Source organism: Lycium ferocissimum, unplaced genomic scaffold (assembly GCF_029784015.1).
Source record: "Lycium ferocissimum isolate CSIRO_LF1 unplaced genomic scaffold, AGI_CSIRO_Lferr_CH_V1 ctg285, whole genome shotgun sequence".
Classification (NCBI taxonomy): Eukaryota; Viridiplantae; Streptophyta; class Magnoliopsida; order Solanales; family Solanaceae; genus Lycium; species Lycium ferocissimum.
The window spans coordinates 333,272-357,344 of NW_026724299.1; the positions used below are offsets into that span (position 1 = coordinate 333,272).

Consider the following 24,073-nt stretch of genomic DNA (forward strand, 5'->3'; position numbering starts at 1 on the left):
TTTTTTGTTAATATTTTAGATTGTATTCATTTTTTTTAGGGTGTATTTGTTAATTTTGGTGTATCTATGTTTTTATGTATTTAGGTTTACTCACTGTATTCATGAATACAACGAGCCCGTTTATGAATACAAATAGTCATTTCATGAATACAGTGAAAAAACAAAAAAAAAAAATCACTGTATTCATGAATACAGCTGAAAAAAAATATATATGCAGCGGAAAAAAAATGAATACAGCGAAAAAAAAGTAGCTACGCCATGTAAATATTGAAAATGTAGCTATCCCAATTTTAAACCCCTAAATTGTAGTCATTATGTAAAATCCCCTTTTCGGAATCCCCTTTTCGGATTGTGAAAGGCCCATATCACTACAATATTTGGGCAATTTGCACGATTGTCCTTCATACGGACTGGTCATTAATTTTTGTCCCTTAATTCGCTGGTCTTTAATTTCTGCCCTTTGCTTACAGAGGTGGCTGAAAATAGCCGTGTTGTGGGTTCAAATCCCTAGTAGAGTCAAAATAATAATAATTTCGCAAGGCATAGGTTTCTATGAACCTATGGGTGAAGTTACATAGAACCTATGCCTGAGACGCATTGTAAGGCAAATTTTTAGTTATGCCTTAAGTCTGCCGGAGGCGGCCGACTTTGCCTTAATGCATAACTAAAAAGTCTGACGCATAAGGCAGACTTTTTGCAAAAGCCTTGTCTTGCGAAATTATTATTGAGCGGAGCTTCGAACCCAGAACCTGGGGGTATATTCGGCCACCTTCCTAAGCGAAGGACAAAAATTAAAGACCAGCAATTTGAGCGGCAAAAACCACCCCAAAAGAAGGGCAATCCGCGCAAAAAAATGCTATATTCTGTATCCATTACAATTTTTTGCGCGGATTATCCTTCTACCGGACTGGTCTTTAATTTTTCCCCCCACTTCTTATTAAAATGAAAATTTGTGGGCCAAGGTACCCTTGTTCATTGTTCTACGAAATCAGAGATTTTGGATTTGATCCCCAGCAGAGTAGGAAAAAAAAAAAGTTTTTGCAAGGCAAAGTTAAATAGAAACTTTGCCTTGTCCGGCATAAGTTCTATAGAAATGAAGTTATCCGGCATAAGTTGTGTAGTAACTAATTCACTCGGCATAAGTTTATAGAAACTTTGCCTTGTTCGGCATAAGTTTTGTATCGGCATCGGGGAGCAATTGGCTCCAGGGTTCAATTCACTCTACATGTATTTTAAGTTAAAATTATTTTATTATGTATATATAAGATGTTGACTTCTTCGTGTATTTACCTTTAGAATTTTTGAACCCTCTAGATGAAAATCTTAAGATAAGTTTTGTAAAAATAAAGTTATCTTTGGATAACTTAATTCCTATATAACTTATGTTGGACAAGGCAAAAATTTTTATGAAATTTTGCCTTGCGAAATTAGGTCATAAATAAGGGTAGGTCAAATTTCTTTTTTATTTTTTCGATGTCAGGAGAACTTTTTGCCACATTTTTGTTACTTCAAGTGATGAAGGGCAAATATTAAAGACCAGTGATTTGAGGGACAAAAATTAAAGACCACCCCAAGATAGGGCGTTTGTGCGAATTGTCCGGCATTATGGAATTTTGTAGTAAAAATGATACGCGTAGCTGCTTTTAGGACTACTAATTAAAAAATCACAACTTAAAATGAAGGAAAACTATTTGAGAAATAGCCACACGATCTTCAGGAAATTTTCCTAAAAGTGTCATATTTATGAAAATCATCCACTTTTCTATTAGTATAACCAAACTCTTAACGTATAAGTCATTACTTAACCCAAAACCTACCTATAGTAACGAAATATATCAGATGCCTAAGCTTGAAGTTGGAATATGCTGCATGATGTTAAACTAAATAGAAATTATACCCCCATTTAAATAAAAATTGTTTTTTTAGGAGCTTGAGGAAATGGCAGGAGAGGGCATGAAAAGGAAGATTAGAGCACCTTTTGATTGATAAGGTAAGTTTTTAGGTGAGAGAAATAGATTTTATTGTGTATTTAATTAGGAGAGATATTTTATGGATATGAAAGATTATACTATATAATACTATAATTAAAAGTTAAAAAATTAGAATAAATTGTATTAATGTAATTTTTTAAAAGTAATTGTAACTTTTGAAAATTACATTTTTAAATCTTGTGTGTGTATTTTTCCCTAATCATGCTCTATATGGATTCGTAAGCAAACCTTCGCCACTCATACCTTGAGGCTTGATTGGTTGCTGGTGCTTTGGCCAAGCATTGAGTGGACCGACCATGATGAACTATTCAAAATCCATCTCACAAGGGTCATATCATGATATGTATGTGTAACCAAGATTTTCTTTTCAATCTATTTACTCCATTATTTATGGGACCGGTTACTGGGAAGAATGACACGCTACTAAAAAAAACATGATTTGCCGACCTTAAAAAACCGATCTCAGAAACTGACCTCGTGAGGTCGGTAAAGGTCTCATATTTATTTTTTGTAAAATAAACCGACCTCTACAGAAATCCGTAAAAAGAATATACCGACGTCATGAGGTCGGAAATTTATTTGAATGTAAATATTATAAATTATTTTTAATAAACCGACGTAATGAGGTCATAAAAAATTGTCTTTTGAGGTCGGAAATCCTGTTTTTTTAGTAGTGACACTGAAAGTTTCTTAAATAGGATCGTAACTGCATGGTCTGAAGCCCATGGGTTTCAATTGAATCCTTTCTTCGCAAAATTACACAATGCAATTGGGGTAAAATTGACTTTTTGGTATAACTATAGATTGTTTAATATGATTGACATTTAAAAAAAAAAAAAAAAAAAAAAAAAAATTCTATCAAGAATTTCTTCCGGTCGCAAGTTCGAATCCCTAAGTCTAGGCATTCTTGCATTTTCTTAATTTCCCTCATCAGAACTTTTGGCTTCACTAAGGATCTAATTATAGAGGCAGATATTGAGTGTCATCTATGGATTCACTTAACTCAGTAACTTTAGTCCAGACCCCCTATAGTATAATAATAAGGGAAATGTGCAAATATATCCCTCAACTTTACGATTTAGAGCAGATATACCCCCGTTATAAAAGTGGTGTAGATATACCCTACCGTTACAAAATGGTGCAAATATACACCTGTCGTTCATAAAAATGGTGCAAACATACCACTTTTGCACTATTTGTGTAAGGGTATATACCACTTAATTAAAAAATAAGGGTATATTTGCACTATTTGTGTAAGGGCAGGGGTATATCTGCACTATTTGTGTAAGGATAAGTGTATAGATACATCACCTTTTTAACGGGGACTATATATGCTCTAAATCGCAAAGTTAAGAGGTATATTTGCACCTTTGCCATAATAATAATGTATTATCCAGTTAGTTACATGTATTAAGAAATCTATTAAATATTTGAATGTGAACTCAGTAAGTATTGTATATTAAATTAAGGTCATTATACGAACACCCATAAACTTCAAATTTTAAATTTGTCTCTAATCTAATTAAACATATATTGTGTGAAATTTTGATTGATACACTAGGCTATGGTTCTTGGTGGTCATAACCAAGATTCAACTACCATTTGAACCCACTTCATCATAGCCAATGTCATTGTTTATGCTAAGCTAGGCCACCCTAGTTGTGAGGTAATAAGTCCATAACCAATGCCACTTTCTGGTTACAGATCTTTCTTTTGGAGTTTAGACACGTGAATTGCAAGAAACTGTGCCTCTCTAAAGCAGAGCATCACTTGTTTTCCCAAACTATAAAATTAAAAACATCGTCATATTGAATACCTCAATCTAATGGTCTCTTTATAGACCACAAATTGCTTATGTTGAAGTCTTCCTCACGAGAAACCCCATGAAAAATCCACACTTTTTTTCACCTTAATCATCCAAGTTGATAACCACCACCTACACAAGTTCTTTTTTTCACATTTCTCGTGAACCATCCCATGTTTGACAATCAATAAAAATGCACGTAAAGAAAAAGCTTATTATAGCAAATAAATATTTCATCCACTCATCGCTAACAACAGAGGGGGGCAAAATGAATGTAGGATCAAATCCTCTAGGAAACCACCTTGTTGACATACATGAAGAGGAAGAAGACAAGGAAGAAAACAGTAACGTTTCGACGGTGGCTGATAAACCGGATACACGATTCAACAGGCCTACCAAAAATAGAGAAATAAAAAGGCCTCAAAGGAAGTTCAGCAGGCAAGTTTCACTAGAGACAGGGTTCTCTGTACTCAATGGAGAGACATCTAAAGATAAAAATGAGAAAAAAGTACTTGGAAGAAGTGGGAAGAGTTTTGGAGGATTTGATGTCAATGGATCAACTGGTCTTGAAGCAAGAAATAAAGGGGATTTCAACATGTTCAGGACTAAATCTACTATTGCTAGGCAATCCTCAAAAATACCACTTAGAAAAGAAAGTGGAATTGAACTTCAGAATAATAATGTTAAAGGAGGACTTGATGATCATGTCAAGAAGAGTGTCCCTGCTGGAAGATACTTTGCTGCACTTACAGGACCTGAACTTGATCAAGTCAAGGTAAATATAATCAACTTTTCATTTCCAAAACTTCAATCCTGTATGCATAAAACTGTTAATGTTTACATGGCCAGCATATTTTAACCTCTTATAGTACATAACATGGTTCAGTAATTGTTTTTCAACTTACTAATCCTACTCTCACCGTTTCAATTTATGTGAACCTGTTTTCTTTTTAGTCCGTTTTAAAAAGGGCGGCCCCCTTCTAAATTTAGAAACAAATTAAATTAAACTTCACATTTAATCCTTAATGAAAAGCTTATTGCCACATAAATGTTATGGCATGTTTAAAACCATAAGTTTCAAATTCTTCCTTTCTTTCTTAAACTTTGTGCAGTCAAATAGGCTCAAATAGTTGACGTGCTGACAGGCGTAAAGTTCATAGAAGTTAAACGCAACTGTTATTTAGTATTACCATTTCTTCTGCAGGATTCCGAGGACATTCTTCTTCCAAAAGATGAAAAATGGCCTTTTCTACTCAGGTTCCCAATTGGTTGCTTTGGTATCTGCCTAGGCCTTAGTAGTCAAGCCATCCTCTGGCGTTCTCTTGCTCTGAGTCCTGCCACCAAATTCCTCCATGTTCCACTTTTTATTAACTTTGGGGTTTGGCTGTTAGCCGTAGCGATTCTGGTTGCAGTCTTCATAACCTACATGTTCAAATGTGCACTTTACTTTGAAGCGATAAAGAGAGAATACTTTCACCCAGTGAGGGTCAACTTCTTTTGTGCTCCGTGGATTGTCTGCATGTTTTTAGCCATAGGTGCACCACCTAAAACAATACCAGGAACTCTTCACCCTGCCATCTGGTGTGTCTTCATGGCCCCAATCTTCTTCCTCAATCTCAAAATATATGGCCAATGGCTTTCGGGTGGGAAAAGGCGTCTTTGTAAAGTAGCTAATCCGTCTTCTCATCTCTCTGTCATCGGGAATTTCGTGGGAGCCATTTTGGCTGCTAAAGTGGGATGGAAGGAGCCTGGCAAGTTCTTGTGGTCTATTGGCTTTGCACATTACCTTGTGGTGTTTGTCACATTATATCAAAGGTTGCCAACTAGCGAAGCGTTGCCTAAGGAACTGCACCCTGTTTATTCCATGTTCATTGCAACTCCAGCTGCAGCCAGCCTTGCTTGGGGTGCTATTTATGATGAATTTGATGGCTCGGCAAGGACCTGCTACTTCATTTCATTATTTCTCTACTTATCGTTGGTCGTACGTCCCAACTTCTTCACAGGATTCAGGTAACTTTCTTGTCCTTGATACTGTAGAACAGTTTGATACTGTAGAACAGCACAAGAACAGAGTTCAAAATTTCTAAGAAAAGCTTATCTTTGCCTTTCATAATTACTTATATCTTGACTATCTGCAGATTTTCAGTTGCATGGTGGTCATATACTTTTCCAATGACCACAGTTTCAATAGCAACTATAAGGTATGCAGAGGAGGTTCCTTCTTTCATAACCAAGGCTCTGGCTTTGGCCCTTTCGTTCATGTCAACAACAATGGTTTGCATATTATTCGTCTCCACCCTTCTGCATGCTTTTGTTTGGAAAACCTTGTTTCCCAATGATCTTGCCATTGCCATCATAACAAAGAAAAGATACAGCAAGGATAAAAAGCCTTTGATGAGGCGTTGGACAAAACAGTCGCCTCTTTCATTTGTCACATCAATAGGGAAACATAACTCAGGAGACAAAGAGTGCGCCTCTGATGAGGAGAAATGATTGCAAATGAAAGAAAGAGGAACAAAGTAGAATATGGTACTGGCAGCAATATATAATCAAGCAATTAGTCCTGAAGGCAAGCAAGAGGAACAAAGTCATTGCTGCACTGGAGATGAGCAACTTCAAATGCAGTGACCAGAAAAGAGCAAACAATTATTTATAGGTCTAAGTAGCCTTTCCTATTCTTGTAGCCAATATAGTCGGAATGTAATCACTTCTGTCTGAACTATGACATTAGCCAAAAAAGAGCATTCCATTAAATTTGTAATTTCATCTCACATCTAAACGTCTTATACATAGTCATTTCATCTCTCAACAATAAGAGTCGGGGACAATCGAGAGTATCCTGATTATAGTAATACCATTAGCCAATTATCTAACAACATCATCAAGTATCGGTCTTTGAGAGCTCATGCAAATTGCTCTAGCACGTAACATTCAAGAGCTAGATCAATACTTTCCTCGTGGAAAATAGCACATAAAGGGAAATCAAAGAAAATGGATAAATAAAGCTGAACAGCTCCCCACTAAACAACACTTGCTCATTTTTTTATTCACATGATAACATGGTGATTAACATTGTTGTTTGTATCTGACGGTTTACATGTGAAGAAATTGATTTTTACATATAAATTATAAAGCTGCTATATATCCGAATGCACTTGACAGTTTCAGACAATTGTTATGTACTGGCATCGCTGCATCGTCTCAGTCTGCCTTTTGAATCAAGCAAAAAGGTGTTCATCGACATCAAAAAATGTGTTGCATTTTGTCCCTAAAAATGCCCAAACTCCTACAAGAATTCAAATATAGGTTAATGGGATGAGCTGGGTCATATAAGAAGAAAAAGCAAAACTCCCCCCACGCTTTGGCCAAGTGGTAAGATGCAGTGTGTGATGTGTGGGTTAGACAAAAGCCTGATATTTAAGTGGAGAAGGGCAGAGGGTCAGGCCCACTACCCTGGGAGCTTCTCAATTATCAAGAAAAAGAAAAAAAGAAAGCAAACCTTGTACCTGTTGATGGTGTTAGAGACTTGACAAACTTCAGTTATTCCATATCACTACCGAACTGAATTGGCTTTGCTTTTGAGATCAGCTATTTTTCCCTTCTCCATGTGTACTATCATCTTAAAAGAGGAATTTTACAAGCTGATTAAAGTTCATCCTAATTGTAACGCTGAAAAAATTGCTGCTTGAAAAACCTATTAGAAGCATGATTAAAAATGGAAAAAGCTAGCAACCACGGAATAAACAAAGCTTACCTCATGGTTTTGTTGGAAATAAGCCCATCTATTTTCTTTAGAGCCCTTGTACCAAAAAGACATACAAAATAAAAAATCCAGACAATGCTTAACTAGATAAGATCAGAAAAAGAAAATGGAGAAATAAATGGAACCTTTGACCGAAGGCAGGATGGTCTTTGTGCTTTCAACTGCACTTCGCCAGCTGGTTGGGGCTCAGATGTAAGAGAGAGCTGACAAATAAAACAAGAAAGATTAATAACTATTTGATGAGCTACAACACAAGAATAGACAATCTTATAGTAATAATAGCTGCAATATTGTGTCCAAAAAGAAGCACCAAACAATGTACACAATGTACACCCATAGGAACAATCAACATAAAGATGTAAAAAAAATCAACCTTATTAAACAGATCAATTGGCGGATTTTGATGAATTCTCTTTACAGTATGAAAATTGAACTCCTGTGGTAGAGGCAAAGCAATTCAAGAGTCACTATTGGAATTTCAGAGAGAACAATAACAACTGAAAGGTCTATACATATCTGGATTACCATTGGCACTGTGGTTTCCCTTTTGGTGTTTCGGAACACTCCAATGTCTCCTTTACTTGATAGGATCTTTACAAAACAAATAGTTGTTCAGTTCCCAAAACTCCTTATATAAATTGTCCCCAATTTTTCTAACGTACCTTTTTATTGAGGGGGAGAGCTTTGAAGTTGTAGGTTGACACAGATTCTTCTTGCTTTGGAGCCTCTACATGATTGACTCTGATATACGAAAAGAACAAGAAAAATAAAAAAAAATGTAATAAGAACAACAGCATAGAGTGTTATGCTAACAATGCAGGCTGCTATCGATACGCACACACACACACAAGGATATCAAGATTCACCTTCTGAATTCTCTATTTCCACATTCCATGGTTGACTTAGTACTGGTTTTCTGCAACACCTGCAACAAAAAAATTATCAATCAGTAATAATAGTGCCAACAATTTGAACGGGTACATAGACCAAATTTCTTTATGAACACTGCTAATTTTATCAACTTCAATAAAATAATCAAAGGTTGAAATTTAGATTCTAAAAATGGTAGATACATTTCTAAGACTTCACCAACAGTGCAATTTCTTTTAACATTTTAGGCTGGCAAAACCACATTGGAAGAAGCCACAAATAGGGAAACACTACAAGTTTCCAAATCTGTGATGTTGTTGCCACTAGTTATTTACCAAGTTCACTGGTTCAGTCTTTAAGCTAAATCAGAGAGTCCAGTATGTGTGCATAAGAACAGATAAGTAACCTTATCAGTGGTAGAAGAATTGGCAGCAGAAGTTGGAACTGCTGAACGATGTTGCACGGCTCTCTCTGACGTCTTCAGGTGAAATTCCTGAAAACCAACATGTCAAGGGAGAAATTTTAAATTCACTTGTTTGCGATATTATGATTACAAGCAATGCAATAATTGAAGAATATGAGTGACTAATTCTCATATTCAAAGGACAGACACATTGATATGAAGGGAGCTGCTAATCTTAGAACAGGAACAAGAAGCAATGACACCAGTTTGAATCCTTACTTGAAACTGTGGAAGTTGTGGATTGCTTCTTTTTGGAGGCAAAGAAGGACCTTCAAAAATCTGTGAGATAGACAGTTGTCAATAACATGCAGACGAGGCAATTGGCTCTTAGAAACTAAGCTTACTAACCTTTCTATTTAGTGGAAGAGCTTTGAATCTACGGAAAGCTGTCGGCGGAAAATTTTCTGCTTGTTCACTAACTTTTGGCCTGAAATTTGATACGCCGTGATAAAATGTTGACAATGGTCCTCAAACAGTATAAGATAAATGAAACCAGTTAATGAGTTCTACCTTGCTCTTTGTGCTCTATGAGTAGTTTGAAACTCAGGCTCTCTAGGAATAGTAATCCTGGGCTTAGCCGTAGTGTTGCTGCCATCAAATTTTCCGTCCTGCAAGATCGTTCACAAAATTTGTCTTAACTCCAGCAGAAAATCCAGTCATCACCAAAAGTTCATTATGGTTAAAGGTTGATAAACCCAGAGCTCCAGAGACTAGGGATTACGCATAGCTTTGTACGAGAGACATTATTCAGCCACTCAAAGTGGACCTTGCCAATGGTTGAATACTACGGCAAACATTACTAGTTATATCTTTTAAGTAAGAAATATGGGAGCTCACAGTTTGAACTATTCAAATCAACAAAAAATGTCATTGGTATAGGGAAAACATAAAAAAACCGACATGATCAAGTGAAACAGTAGAAGCAAGATTTCATCCATTTTTTGTAAAGGGGCATAGGAAAGGTCAACTCAACAAAGATATCAAAGGTAAAAGGAAAATTGAAAGGACAGACATGACCAGAACAATGAAAACAAATAGCCACTTAAAGTCTTTAACTGTACACGGAGGAAGACTCCCAACTTTTTTTCTGAGCAAATAGATAATAGAATCGAGAGCAAATACTTACTCGCTTAGGTTCCTTGTGAACAAAACTAAATACAGGCTTCGCTTCGGCAACCTGTAATGCAAGAAAAGATATTTTTGATGAACAATTGAGCAACCTAACATCGGAGAGATGCCAAACGTCGACAGACAATCAAACAGAACTTGAGCACTAGAAGGAAGAGAAGAATAAAGCATTTGTGTTGTTGTCGAGATTACACAGCTAGAAAAGAACTTGGTCAAGTGATTAGATGTGAAGACCAAGAAGTCTTCAGAATTTCCTTTTTTGGCAAGGGGTCGTATTTTCCTTCCAGAGAGAACAAATTAACCTTGTCTAGAAATTGTTTAGCCCATTTCCAATATTTAGTAATGTTAAAATTCCCCATGTAAATTCTTAACCTCTAAACTTTATTCAATTAATTTGCAGCAGATTTAACTCCAAAAATTCATCAAGGTGATTCTGGTAATGTAAAAAGAAGTGACAAAGTGGAAGCAGCAAGTAATAGTTATTGAGACTCATTATTAGTATGGCATGATACAGAGGAAAAGAAGCAGAATACATGGGGCAGAACATACAAATGATACCTTCCGTAGATGACCACTCTCAAGCTTTTGTCTCTTGGCAGCTTGAGTCTCGATTACAGTTGAATTTGTTCCATTTTTCTCAACCAAAAATGTCGGTAACCTAGCATACAAGAGAAAGGTGTTCAAAGAGACCACAAACCAGTGAAGTATTTAGCAGGGCCAGTGATGAGCAGCTATATCGTCAAACAAGGTCATTCCCAAAAATTAAATGTGAAGTTGCACGAGCTTGCTTACCATTCACCAAAAGGTGGAATATGAAAACAACAAAACACATTTTGGAAGATATCCCACTGTTTAAAGATTCGCACTTTCTCACTCTTTGAAATTTTTAATAAGATCACCAGAAAAGCACTAACAAAATATTTGCTCTGCACTTAAACAGAGAATTATAAGAAAACCGGGAATTCATAGATGATGAATGCATCAGGAAGAAGCATGTTAGTGCCAACCTTGATTCACCAATTGGACGAGATAGATTTTGTTTGGCTAAGTGACTTGCAGTTGGTTTCATGAGGGTTGAGCTCCTGGGACAAGATGGCTTCGAAGAGCACCTGGTTTTACCTTTTGTGGCACCTTTAGCCATGTGATTGTAGAAAGTCAGCCCTGCCAATCAAATATAAATATGTACCTATCAAAGTTAAAAGACACCACGAAACCTAGTGTGACATGGTTGCATGGTTATTCACATACATTTCATGCAAGCGACTAACTTGAATCATGAAAGGACAACAACATGTTAATCATTTGCGAGATATTTCTTTAAGCCAAACAGTAAGAGTCAGACATTTACAAATGTCAAATCAGAAATTATAAGCACCTGAAGGTAGCTGTCTCAGTTGATTTAAAAGTTTCTCGGCATTGCTAATAGCGGAAATTCCTGCATTGTTGCTCTCACCTTCTGTAGAATGAAATCAGAAAGAAAACTTGAGTATATCAGCACGAGACCTCTTTTATAGTGCATGCAGGCATAAAGATAAAGGATGCCGTATTCATTATATGCAGCTATTAACATAGGAGTGTCCCTCTTTACAGGCACGTGGATGCCAATGAATCATGTCTTCAACTTTCTTGTAACCTTGTTGATTATGCACAAACAAAATAAAAAAGCTCGACGGATTTACATCATCAAGTTGCTTTGGGCATAGGTTTAAATCAGTAAATAGACCTGGTGAAAAGACATACTTATGGGAACATCAATTAAGTTCAGCATCAGGTACAATCCATTTTCCTTTGGATCTTATTTATTACATGAAAATGATATGTTTAGAATCTTATCATTTATGCATTTTAACTATTTTTAGAGAGACTAATCCTTTTGTGACATCCAAAAAGGAAGTGGGTCTTACCATGGGCCAAAGGGAGCAAACAATTACAAGTGGTATCAACTTCAGTGCAAGAAACTTGTAGAGGATTATCAAAGCCTGCTTAATTACAGTAAACAACGAGGAAAAACACTTGCTCTTTTGAGGAAACAAAAAACTATATAGAGCAAGGACCAGGGTGTGATAAATAAACCAGTTTATTAGCACTAGATGAAGGAACCAGATGTTCCCTTAGCATCTTGTAAGCTTTAACTTCTATTATATCTTAGGCCTTGAAGAGTCACGATCTATGTCAAGAAGTAGAGAAAAATTTCAGTCAACAGGATACCTCCACATGCAAAAATATGAAGATTCAAATTGATTATGAACTTCTAAAAGCTAATGTTGAACGCCAAAGAAAGAAACATAATACATTTCCGGTATAACAGCAGAACACAAAATTCAAGTAAAAGGTGAGAGGTATAACTTTTAAAGAGCAAAATAAACACCTTTTATCAGAGCAGGAACCTCTTGCTCGATCTCAATATCAGAATCGTTATCTGACAAACTCATGTTCTCAACTTTGGATTTCGGAGAAACATTAATGCTTTCGAGCAAAACGTCCTCCTTCGAAATCAACCTAGTGACAAAAGCTTGAACAACAGAAAACAACTATATTATATTCCATAAACAATGATACGGAATTGATAATTCCAACACTAGTGGAGTGTACAATCCAAATTTTAGTTTTACTAGAACGGCGTTTAACGTAAGGCATGTTAGGCAGGTCCTTTACCAAAATGAAAGCAAAGAACAGCCAGAAAAGAAAACAATGTCATATAATGCTCAACACATCAAGGGAAATAGCATAGAGGAGAATCCATCTCTTTGTATTAGAAAGTAGCTCCCATAAGCTGTGGCATAGTTCTAAACCAAATTTTTACAAACAATGTAAATAAAAAAGGTGGGAAATCATTTAGAAATTTGCATAACTTCCGTAGGATATTTTGGAACTTTACATATATATTTAGTAGGCGTTTGGCCATAGATTCCAAATATTTTCACTTTATTTGGAATTTATGGTGTTGGAGTTGAAGATAGAGTTGTGTTTGGTTATACATTTTGCAAAGAATATTTGGAATAACATTCATACTTGAGTGTACTTATAAGTTCAAAAGTGAAAAGTGAGTTAGAAAGCAGGTTATAAGTTGTTTTCCAAATTTGAAATACAACTATAAGTTGGATTCGGAATTTACATGGCCAAACACTGATTTTCAAATAAAGTGAATAATTATTCTGGAAAAAAAATGAATTAATTTTTATGACCAAACGGTACTTACCTATTTAGAAAAATAAAAATAGTTACATAAAAATAACAGATGAACACGAAAAGTTAATAAAATAAAAAAAAGTTGGAAAACAAGCTAAAAATATAAACAAAATATATAACGTGAGAATAGCATTGGCATCATTGCAACAGAAGAGTTGATCCTATAGTGACCTGTAAGAGTAACGGGTTCTGATTCATATAAACAGCCTCTTTCGTACAAATGCAGAGAACAGTAAAATGCAAGGTGCAATCAAATAATTTTGTAAAGGTAATTTTAAGAAATTGCTAGAAAAATACAAGTTCTAGTAAATCAAAGAGATAATGGTCAAAAACATACCTGAATTACATTTTAGGGAGTTTTCTACTTGAACTTATCAGGTGTTTGTGTTTCCTACCTGGACTATCACCAACTATTCCTTAATTTTTTTTTAATTTTCCAATTAATTCCTTTAATTATCGCGCAGAGTGCCATTTGGCACCACTTTTTAACCAAAAAAAAAAAGTGCACACCACGCACCACCAGATACTAATCGAGGTGATAAATAGTTGGTGAAAGTTTAGGTAGAACCGCAAACACTTTAATAGTTCACCAAGAAAACACAAACAATTGATAGTTCATGCAAGAAACGCAGACACTTGATAGTTGAGGTAGAAAACTAAAACAATTGATAGTCCATATAGGAAACGCAAACAACTTAATAGTTCAGGTAAGAAACGCAAATACTTGATAGTTCAGGTAGAAACTCACAAATAAAAAAGTGTTTTGCAGGTGTGTTTTCTTACCATTATCTCTAAATCAAATAATCACGAAAATTCAGCACCAAAACCACAAAATAAACAGTCAAAAAAAGGAACAACTCATAGTTGAAGCATGAAACTCGCGAAAAAACCCGTGTTTTTGAAAACTATCCGTTAAATCAAATAAACGCGAAAATTCAGCACGAAAAGCACAAAATAAACATTCAAAAACAGTACTTACGAGAAGGAGGATAGCTTCCAGCAGTTTCAAACCAACACTCAGCTTGACTCCTCACAAACAATGTCTCCTCACAGCAAAAATCAAAGTAACGAGGCGCATCAAACTCATAATCGAGATCAATCTCAACAGCCGTAAACGTATACTCAATCATATCCTCCATCTCTTCCTCCATTTTCAAACACACACACTCAGCGTGATTTCTCACACAGCGATTGTGATCACTGGAATCGATGATAATGGAGAAGAAGAAAAATAGACCTAGGTCTTCTAGTCAGTGCATTGAAAAACGTGAAGAATTAGAAGAGACGGAACAATATTATATGGAGATTTGGGATGAGAAAACAGAAAAGACAGAGAAAAAATACTACTATTTACCAGTGTAGGGGTAGCGGCGAGTCTGATAGTGTTCAGAAGAAGGATCCGAATTTTTGAAATGATGGATATGGGCGGGTCCGATTGGGCTGGGCTATAACGTTACGAAAACTTTTTGTGCTTTGACGATTATACCCTTATCTCTTTTTCATGTTATTATTATTATGTGAGTTGTATGTATTTGTAAGTTTTTATCTTCCTTTCATTTTGTTCGATATACTTTTTATTTCTGTTTTGTATAAGGTGTATGAAATAGGTTTGAAAGTTTTTTTTTTTTCTTTTATCAGATGCTCGGTATTTGCATTGAACCTAAACTAATTCGAATTTGCCCCGCGTAAGACTTATTTAAAGGATAAGTACTTCCTATCAGGATTATTTTTCATACTCAGAACTCAAACTTGAGACCTCTGATTAAGGATAAAAGGATCTTAAGATCCTTTAATGATATGTTTGAATGTTATTTGAATTAAGGGATGTGATCCTTTTTTTATTCGAGGAGGATGAAAGTTACTAAATATCTATTTACTTGAGCAATTAGTAATTTTTATAGATGTTGAATGGAATTGCAAAATTGCTCTATCAATCTTAGAGCCCGTTTGGATTGGCTTATAAGTTGGTCAAACTAACTTATAAGTCATTCTTAACTTATTTGGGTGTTTGACAAAAATATAAAATCATTTTGGTTTGACCAACAACTTTACCCTTTTATCCCTTATATATTTTGTTACTTAAATACTCTTACTTCTTAAAAAGCCTTTAAGCACTTTTATCCAAACACGAATCGTTTATTTATAAAATAACTTTAAAGTGACTTAAAAATCTTTAAGCAATTATGCTTAAAAGTCAATTTTTTTCAGCTAATCCAAACGGACTCTTAGTCAAATCATTAGGTCATAAATCATATTGAAATATTACTTGCTTTCAATTTATAACTGATATAGCATTAAACTCTAAGACATTGAATTTCAAAAGTTGAGAGTATCTATTAAATCATTCTAAAATCATGTAAAGCAGTGACAAGTAATTTTCAACAAAAAGTTCCAAATTATCATTTGGTGAGAGAGCCTCAGAAAATCCAGAACAAATGGATCTGATGGTGTGAGTTTTTGAAATTTAAAATGAGATAGGGATTGGATTGTCATTTGCGGGAGCAAATAGGATAATTTGTTTGTCTTTGGGCAGAAAAGCCAATTCTCATTGGAGTTTGAGCTCTGTTTCGGGCGGCTCAAAACTGTCAAACAAGTCTGAGAATTTTGACAGTTGTTTACTTTACACCCCTCTGTTTCAAATTAATTGCGATATTAGCCCCTAACGGTTTGTTCGTTTGTCAGGTCTTCAACTGAGGTGGGGCCCAGCTTCTGAGTTCAAATAAAAAGTATTTTAATAATCAAGAGATGGATCGCAAGTACTATTGTTTTATTATACTCTCTCCATTTTAATTTATGTGAACCCATTTGATTGGGCACGACATTTAACAAAGAGTGAAGACTTTTAAAACTTGTGGTTCAAAATAAGTCTTGAATATTTGTGTGATTGTAAATCATTTCATAAAGTAAATTTGTTTTTAAATTAAGAAAGAGGTCATTCATTTTGACACGAATTAAACAAGAAATAGATTCACATAAATTGAAACAGAGTAACAATATATATACAGTTTAATTGAATATGAAATCTCGGATATCTATTTGACTTTTATGAAGCATTGTTGTGGATGCAAAATCCAGTAATTACGTGAAAGGACACTGACAAAACTAGAGAAATTATTAAAATGAAATGGTAGATAATAATGTAAATAGACTAAAAATGGAAGGGAAGATAGTAGGATTCTCATCCAATGGGTGTTCTTGAGTTCTTTGTTTGGTCCAATTTCACACATCCTTCAAGTCTGAGGCTCTGAGCTATAGCGGTTTCAACAGGAAGTTCTAAACTCAAAGGAATTGACGGGGTCTTTACGAGCGGATGAAACATGTGGTTTAATTCGTGTGCAAAATCTTACCAACCCGTGAGATATAAACAAGAAAATATGTCCTTAATCAGGGGCGGATTTAAAGAGGCTTGAGAGTGTTCCGAACACCCTCGGCAAAAAATTATAGTGTATATATATGGTAAATTTTTTATATTTATGTACATATATTAACTTTTGAACACCCTGAATAAAAGCAAAAGGTTAGTTCAAGTGGTCCAGGAGTGTCCTAGGTTTGATTCCCATTGACAACATTATTTTTTTATATTTAGGCTTTATTTTTAACCCGAACTGAATACCAAAATGTAGATCCGCTCTTGTCCTTAATAGGATGATGCTGATTTTCATACAAGTGTCGCATGGTTATCATCAGCTCGTCTTTGTGAGATGCTTGGTCAAGTCCTATAATGAGTGAAACTCTCATTTTGTGTAGTTGGGTCATTGCACCAAAGGAGCCGAGGAGCTGAGTAACGTGCCAACACTATTAAGAAGGTAATCGACGCCTTTCGAAACACTTTGTATTTCTAACTAGTGTTGTTTATTTTTTATATTTAGTACATTTGACTAATAAGATAGGAAGAGTCTTTCTCGCTTGTTTAGTGAATTTAAGTTTAGCTTGGAACGTTAGTCCAGATAGATTAGTTGATGGTACATTGAGCTCATTGTATCTCTATACTTGATTTTATATTTGGGGAGACACATATCGATCTTGACCTCCACGATTATAAAAAAAGCTATATCGCTATAGAAAATTACAATAAAGTTAAGATTTTGAAATTAAATGATTTGAGTCCTTAAACGTTATGAATATTCAATTCAATTCAATAAATTAAAATAATGATATTAATAGAATGCTTTCAAATTGTAAGGTCATATAAGAAATTGAAGATTTAAAATTTCTTGTAAAGCATAAATTCTGTTGATGTCAAATTGTCAATAGTCAGTGCAATTTCACTATTTGGGGAAAACGTCCATTACCTTTCGGCTTGCTCATTTATGTCTTGGTTCTAAAAGGTAAATGCATTTAACTAGGTAGTACTTGTTTGGAAGTGAAATAACAATTCAGAATAATGGCTTTGGCAATTAATACGAAAAATGTACACTATGCTACTTATTGTAAATCTAATCAAAGTTGGCATTTATAACCGGTTGGTGGAATTTCCAATTCAAATGAAGAAATAAGATTTCTTAGCCTACAAAATGACTTTTTCAGATCTCTTATGTGTAAAAAAAATGAAGATCTCTTATAAAAGGATCATAAAATTAAAAAAAAAAGTTTGTAAAAGGCCAAATAACTATTTCACCCTATAGGAAGTACAATTTCAAAAGAAACAGTTCATATTTTTGTGGGTATATAGTGATAGAGAAATGCATTTATTTTCTCATTAAGATGTCTCATAGGATTCTCTTCTTTCCGAATGAGAAAGCTACCCCACGGTTTTACTGTTGTACTCCAGTTAATTGAGTTACTCGAGTAATTTTAACTTATTGCTTTGTCTTTTTGTTTTGTTTCTTTTTCCTCTTTACCAGTGTTGCTTTGTAACCATAATCATCAAAACCAAAAAAATAAAAAAAAATAAAAAAAAATACAATGAATTTCAAATATAGTATCCTTACATTAGGTTGGTTCACATAAATCATTTTAGAAGGGCCAAAAAATATAAAACACTAAGCAGGCCTTGAGATTATGACCTAAATAATCAATCTGAAGTTTAGCTTTGGTGATAAGTTACATGATTATAAAATAGTATACGTTTTAGACAAACAACTAAATTAAACTTAATCCAAATTACAGAGATCTCTTAAATTAGCAAGCAATCATAGTTTGTATCAAGATTCAGAGATCAACATATAATAGCAACAATATTTCTGAATAATTTGAGGACCTTTTTACCTCCACCGGGTCAATAAAAGAAGAAACTGCACGGTTTTCCCTTCAAATGGGCTGGTCTTTAATTTTTCCCTTCAAAATCAAACTTATTCCTAGCAGGGAATAAATTCCTTAAGGACACGGGGCATAACTTGTGGATAATATGATGCGAAAATATAAACTTATACCCCACGAAATGTTATTTATTATGAGGACAAAAATTAAAGACCAGTACAAAATAGGCACAAAAGTGCAAATGACCCTCAATAAAACACTGTCCCATCTTGTGCTTGGGCCAATTGCAATACAACATACTTAAATATGGCCCAAAGTCATCCCCATATGCCATCTTGCATCAAATTGTCAAATTCTTTTGTCATGTAAAACGAAATGGTGGTAGGAATTGTACCCTGTAGCTAGGTTTCACCAGGCTATTAAGCTATAAATTGTTTTAAAATTTATTTAATTAATAATTAGTGTTGATAAACTTTAGACAAAAGCTTGCACAACCGTCACTTTTCTTCTTTCCTCCTCCTCATTTCTCTAATTAGTGTTGTGGCACAAAACTCACAGGCAAGTGAAGCTGACGTTCAAAAGCAAAAATAGATAGCGAAATGCTTTTCTAACTTCAACTTCATAGTAGAGTTGAACTAGAGTGCACTATATAAAATATTTATACTAAACAAATTTTGATATATTTCATCTAAGTTTTAACTATCAATCTTTGTTTTGTTAATTGGATTAAAAAGAAAAGGGAAAAGAAAAAATATTAATAGGGAAAGCAAAGAAAACATCTATAGGGAGGGCACTAGTTATTAATCAAATGTTGATCATAAAAGTTGTAATTCTCTGTAAATCTTGCCCACATATGATATGCGTGTGCGCGCACGCTTGGATATAGAGAGAACTGGAGAATTGGGAATTCGGATAGTAACTTGATTAGGTCTGAAGTTCAAAAAAATGTATTCAATTTATTTGCACAAGCAATATGTCATTTGTCAAGAAAAAAATTGTAATTCTGACACAAATTTCACAACCTCTGTTGTATATGTGTGAGCAGTGGCGGATCCAGAATTTTTATTCAGGGGGTTGAAAAAATAACAAAAGCTAAATATAAAAAATAATGTTGTCAATGGGAATCAAACCTAAGACAAAACGATAATTTTGAACATCCTGGACCGCTTGAGCTAACCTTTTGCATTTATTCAAGGTGTTCAAAAGTTAAACATAAACACAGACAATCTACCCTATATATATACTCAGGGGCGGATCTACTTGGGGGTCAGGGTGTTCACCCGAACACCCTCGGTAAAAAATTATAGTGTATATATAGGGTAAATTTTCTGTGTTTATGTGCATATGTTAACTTTTGAACACCCTCAGCAAAAAATGACAGTGTATATTTAGCTTCTTCTTTTTTCCGAACACCCTGAATGAAAATTCTGATTCCGCACTGTATATACTGTAATATTTTGCCGAGCGTGTTCGGATGAATACCTCGGCGTATTCAGATGAACACCCTCGGCATGCTCTAAATCCGCTTCGGTGTGTGAGTTAATAAAGTTAATAAGAATCATAGAAAATAACACAATACGGAAATAGGCAAGAGGCAAGAAAATCAAAGGCATATAAAGACGACCAATTCATATAAATCTTATAACATTGTATCGCATTATCCCGTGCTTGGTTCTTCGTATAATAAAAACCATCTAAAACAAATTCGAAGCTATTTTAGATAAATATTTTCTTTTGAAGAAATTTAATAAATATCTAGCCGTACACAAAACTCTGGTAAACGCAGAGCGTAAGAAATCATAAAATAAGGATGATGACAAGAAGTTGGACCTTAAAAGGTGTGGACATTCTATAAAAGTTTAGACAGGTGACAGTTTTGGTACTATCTCTAATACAGTCAAACCTCAATAATAACAATTCATTATAATAGCATTTTATTATAACGGTCTAATTTTTTTCAAAATTAATTTTTTATGTTATAATTTACTTTTCTATAACAATATTCTACTTATAACAATAGTAATATTCATTATAGCGGTATATTATGTGTAAAATTACCTCTCTATAACAGTCATACTTAAATATTGTATAATAATATTTTACAAAAAATATTATTTATTAAAATAATTCTGTTAATCATCATTAATATCGTGCACATAATAAATTTCAAGTACAAACATCTAAAAAGAAAAAAATATATATTTCTCATAGTAATCTGATTTAGTCTTGCAAAATTTCAAAACCACATATTTCCCTATCTAGCGATTTTGTATAAATTTGATACTTATTTTCCCCATTTTGGTAGTTGTAATTAGTCTATTTTAAGTTTGAAATTACGAAAAAACCTGCAATTGTAGAGTTTTTACGTCAAATTTGAAATATTTAAATTTTTAATTAATTTTAATGCATACGTTCCTTAGAATTTTATTCTTTTACAACTAGTAGAATTTATTAGTCTTTTTAATTTTTAATTAATGAAATATGAAAATCAAGTGAGATTTAAAAATTAACAAGTATTTTGTTTTCGTATATAACATAAAAAGTACAACTGTTTTTGCGTATTTTTGTTTATAATAGTTAAATGAGATGTAAACATCAAATGACAGTATACATACATAAAAACACCCCACTATAGCAATCATGAAATTTTCGGACAAACGCTGCCTTTATAGAGAGGTTTTAATGTATCATTTGATGTACTAGTATATGTTTGAATGAGGATCTCTTGCTTGTGTTTAATGAAAAAATTTATTTTGTATCTTACACAATTGATAATTATGCAAAGCTTCTTTTTGTTTCATAAATTGATGGACTCAAAGTTTGTGAATCTAAAAGTATAAAATTAGCGTCCAACTAATTTGTGAAAAAGTTACTGTAGATGGACCAGCGTTCATTTTAAGTTCATACATTTGTAAAAGGAACTTTCAGGCTAATAACTCGAATTTCTTCTTGATTTTTCTATTTATTCATTACTTAAGCATCCTTTTCTGTAATATCATCATAAAGTGTAATATAAACTATGTGATGATAATAAATTAAAAAAACTAATTTGTGAAACAAAAAGAAGTCTCATACAATTCATGTCAGTCATTTAAGTCATAATATACATTTTCCCATGTTTAAAAAATTCTGCAACTTCTGTTGCCGAGTAAATTATATTGCTTCCCTAATTCTTAAAGGTTAAGGAGGTTAAATAAAATTTACTCGCAAATATAAAAAGAAAAGAATGAAAAACTTCTTTTACAAACTTTTTTTTTCCATCACAAATATAGATATTCAATAAAATCGAATAATCCTAATGTGATTCAAATTTAAAACTATTCAGCTGATTTTTTTTTCTGTTAGTACATAAAATTAGATTGTTATAACTTACATTCATGACAAAGTAACGAAAAATCTTGTTCATTAAGTAAAAGACAAAGGGTTTTTTTTTCCTTAAAAAAGTGAAGGATATAGAAATGAACATGGTACCCCACGTCACAAATCAGGAGAGGCTTTGCTTAGATCACAAAAGGCCCCAGTTCCAAAGCATAGCCACCGTTGATGTTTGTGGCTCGAATGTACGTTGTCATTATTGATTCTTAGGACTTGGATATTCCTCTTATCTTATGGTCAAATCAATCAATTAAAACATAACACAAATATATACATGTAGTTTTTTCTTTAAAATAAATATTAATTTTTTAATTCATAATTTTAAATGTTCAATATATTTAATGTGAAAGATCTAAAGTTTAAATGAGTTTAAATAATGCACCGCTTCTATATAAGTGGACACTTGAGCTAGAAAAACTAAGGAGTCTGTTTGGACATAATCTTTTTTCCTTTTTTCTCAAATACAAATTTCAAAATATTACTTGATTATGCATTGGAATGATTTGGCTAGTTTTTGAAGATGAGTATCGATTAAAATCAGTTTTTCAAGTGAATTTTTGTTCTATTCGCAAAATTCTAACTTTTAAAGTGAGATACATGTCGAAATACAATATCAACTTTCAAATACCCATTTTAAACTTCAAATTAAATAACTCTTTTTTTGAATCTCAACCAAATTTATATCCAAACACCTACAAGCAGAGCGGAGCCAAGATTTAAAGTTTATGAATTTGAAATTGTAGTCATTTTTGAGTTATAGGGTCCTAAATGAATGATTTATATATATTCCTATTAAATTAGTTTCTTCAGACAAATATAAATTTGTAATCAAAATTACTGAATTTTGCAAAGCCCGCTTCCTACACTTTAGTTGCGCCTTGCGTACAAGAAAGGGCTCTTTGAGGCGGATAATGATAAGAAGACTGGTCTTTGGTTGGATTATTGGTTTTCCTTTGATTGTTAGCTTTGTGGTTGATAATGGAGATTGGAAGATGACAAAAATAAGCTGGATTCTTTTGTCTTTGAGCAGTAGTAGTGTTTAGCTATGAAATTACACTTCTTGATCATGACCAAATGATAGTCACATTCTTTACTTTGGGATCTCAACTCATTAAACAACTATCATATTCTACTTGTAGATTAGTACTATGTTGTCATCACACATTAAAGAAATGATGGCTCACTTTTTGGCCTGCTTCCTCAAGAGATTTAAACTTTTAATAGCCCAAATTAACATTGTGACATCTTGATCAAGTACTTCTAAGGAACTACTTTATCTGATTTTTTAAAATATTGTTTTATCTATAAAAAGTTGTCCAAAATAAACATCTAAAAAATAAGATAGCTTTAGCATTCACTCTTAGCTTTAACATTCACTCTTATTTCAGTTAATGTTCTATATAATTTTCTAAAAAGGCTCTCAAAATTTATTACTCATTTGATGTTAAATAAAAGATAATTTGGTTAAATTACCCTGTGATTAATGTTATTAAATAATTCCTCTTACGAATATGTCAAAATCTTAAACGAAATTTTAAAAAGGATCGAAGGAGCGAGTGGCAAGCAGGTTATGAGACTTGAGGAAATAAATCAATAATGGCAGTATGAAAACAAGGAGAAAAAAATCTCAACAATTATATCTAGAAATTTGTCTAGAGACTAATCATAACTTTTGAAATTAGTAGATAAAGAACTCTAGATCCAATTCTTAAGATCAATCATAACTTTTAAAACTGTGGAATGATGAATCACTCTTTCTAGCTTTCTCTAATTAAATAGTACTCTATTAAAGTTAGTTCGATTTGTGAAACTCAAACACATGGCTTAAGTCACAATACAACCTTTGCCGAGTGAGCTAAGCCTTGGGGCAAATCTCAACAATTATTAGTGACCTAGACATAAAAAATTGTGAAATTTGGAGAAACGTTAGAAAATGATATTTGAAAATTGAAGCTATATTTGGATATGAATATAAATTGAAGTTGTTTTTGGATTTCTGCAAGTAATTTAGAGTTAAAATTGTGAAAAATAACTTTTAAATTTTTTTCTAATTCCGGAAGTTGTAACAATGCTATAAATAATATTCTGGGAAAAAGTGAAACTATGAGTGGAAAACGGGTCCTTAATTCATTATCTACAGTAACCCCGCTCCACCAAACAAGCAAGACAAACCGCGAAAATTAGAATCTTCGTGAAAATTCCTCTTGATATAATATTTCAAAAAAAAATCTATTTTACATGAAATTGAAAAAAATACATTAGGCAGGACAAAAAGATAAAGTACAAGCAAA

The 24,073-nt window shown here is 33.5% G+C and overlaps 2 protein-coding genes across 7 annotated transcripts; one reads left to right on the plus strand and one right to left on the minus strand.

Moving 5' to 3' along the window:
* Window positions 1-3,767: 3,767 nt before the first annotated feature.
* On the plus strand, window positions 3,768-6,561 carry LOC132043759 (guard cell S-type anion channel SLAC1). The gene is made up of 3 exons (XM_059434225.1): window positions 3,768-4,570; window positions 5,000-5,805; window positions 5,934-6,561. Exons 1-3 carry the CDS (start codon window positions 3,989-3,991, stop codon window positions 6,286-6,288), a joined length of 1,743 nt encoding a protein of 580 aa, XP_059290208.1. The 5' UTR covers window positions 3,768-3,988; the 3' UTR covers window positions 6,289-6,561.
* A 250-nt stretch (window positions 6,562-6,811) lies between these two features.
* Window positions 6,812-14,604, minus strand: LOC132043760 (protein TPX2-like). 6 transcript variants are annotated; one of them, XM_059434230.1, is made up of 18 exons: window positions 14,188-14,604; window positions 12,388-12,531; window positions 11,395-11,475; window positions 11,027-11,180; window positions 10,569-10,677; window positions 10,018-10,068; window positions 9,402-9,499; window positions 9,240-9,318; window positions 9,111-9,170; window positions 8,835-8,921; window positions 8,425-8,483; window positions 8,221-8,299; window positions 8,084-8,149; window positions 7,932-7,994; window positions 7,684-7,761; window positions 7,550-7,584; window positions 7,302-7,407; window positions 6,812-7,081 (listed from the first exon to the last, which is right to left on the minus strand). In XM_059434230.1, exons 1-17 carry the CDS (start codon window positions 14,357-14,359, stop codon window positions 7,380-7,382), a joined length of 1,443 nt encoding a protein of 480 aa, XP_059290213.1. In that variant the 5' UTR covers window positions 14,360-14,604; the 3' UTR covers window positions 6,812-7,081; window positions 7,302-7,379. The 6 variants fall into 6 exon arrangements, with proteins under 6 accessions (XP_059290213.1, XP_059290214.1, XP_059290211.1 ...); XM_059434231.1 differs by having other exon boundaries at window positions 7,295-7,407; XM_059434228.1 differs by having other exon boundaries at window positions 7,550-7,594.
* Window positions 14,605-24,073: the final 9,469 nt, after the last annotated feature.

Bases quoted from the DNA above. Each gene is read 5' to 3' on its own strand.
- LOC132043759 (XM_059434225.1), top strand. From the start codon at position 3,989: ATGCACGTAAAGAAAAAGCTTATTATAGCAAATAAATATTTCATCCAC. The intron at 4,571-4,999 runs GTAAATATAATC...TTTCTTCTGCAG, and splicing joins CTGAACTTGATCAAGTCAAG to GATTCCGAGGACATTCTTCT. The intron at 5,806-5,933 runs GTAACTTTCTTG...GACTATCTGCAG, and splicing joins AACTTCTTCACAGGATTCAG to ATTTTCAGTTGCATGGTGGT.
- LOC132043760 (XM_059434226.1), bottom strand. From the start codon at position 14,359: ATGGAGGAAGAGATGGAGGATATGATTGAGTATACGTTTACGGCTGTT. The intron at 8,300-8,424 runs GTGAATCTTGAT...TTCGTATATCAG, and splicing joins GGAAATAGAGAATTCAGAAG to AGTCAATCATGTAGAGGCTC. The intron at 8,150-8,220 runs GTACGTTAGAAA...TGTTTTGTAAAG, and splicing joins CTCTCCCCCTCAATAAAAAG to ATCCTATCAAGTAAAGGAGA.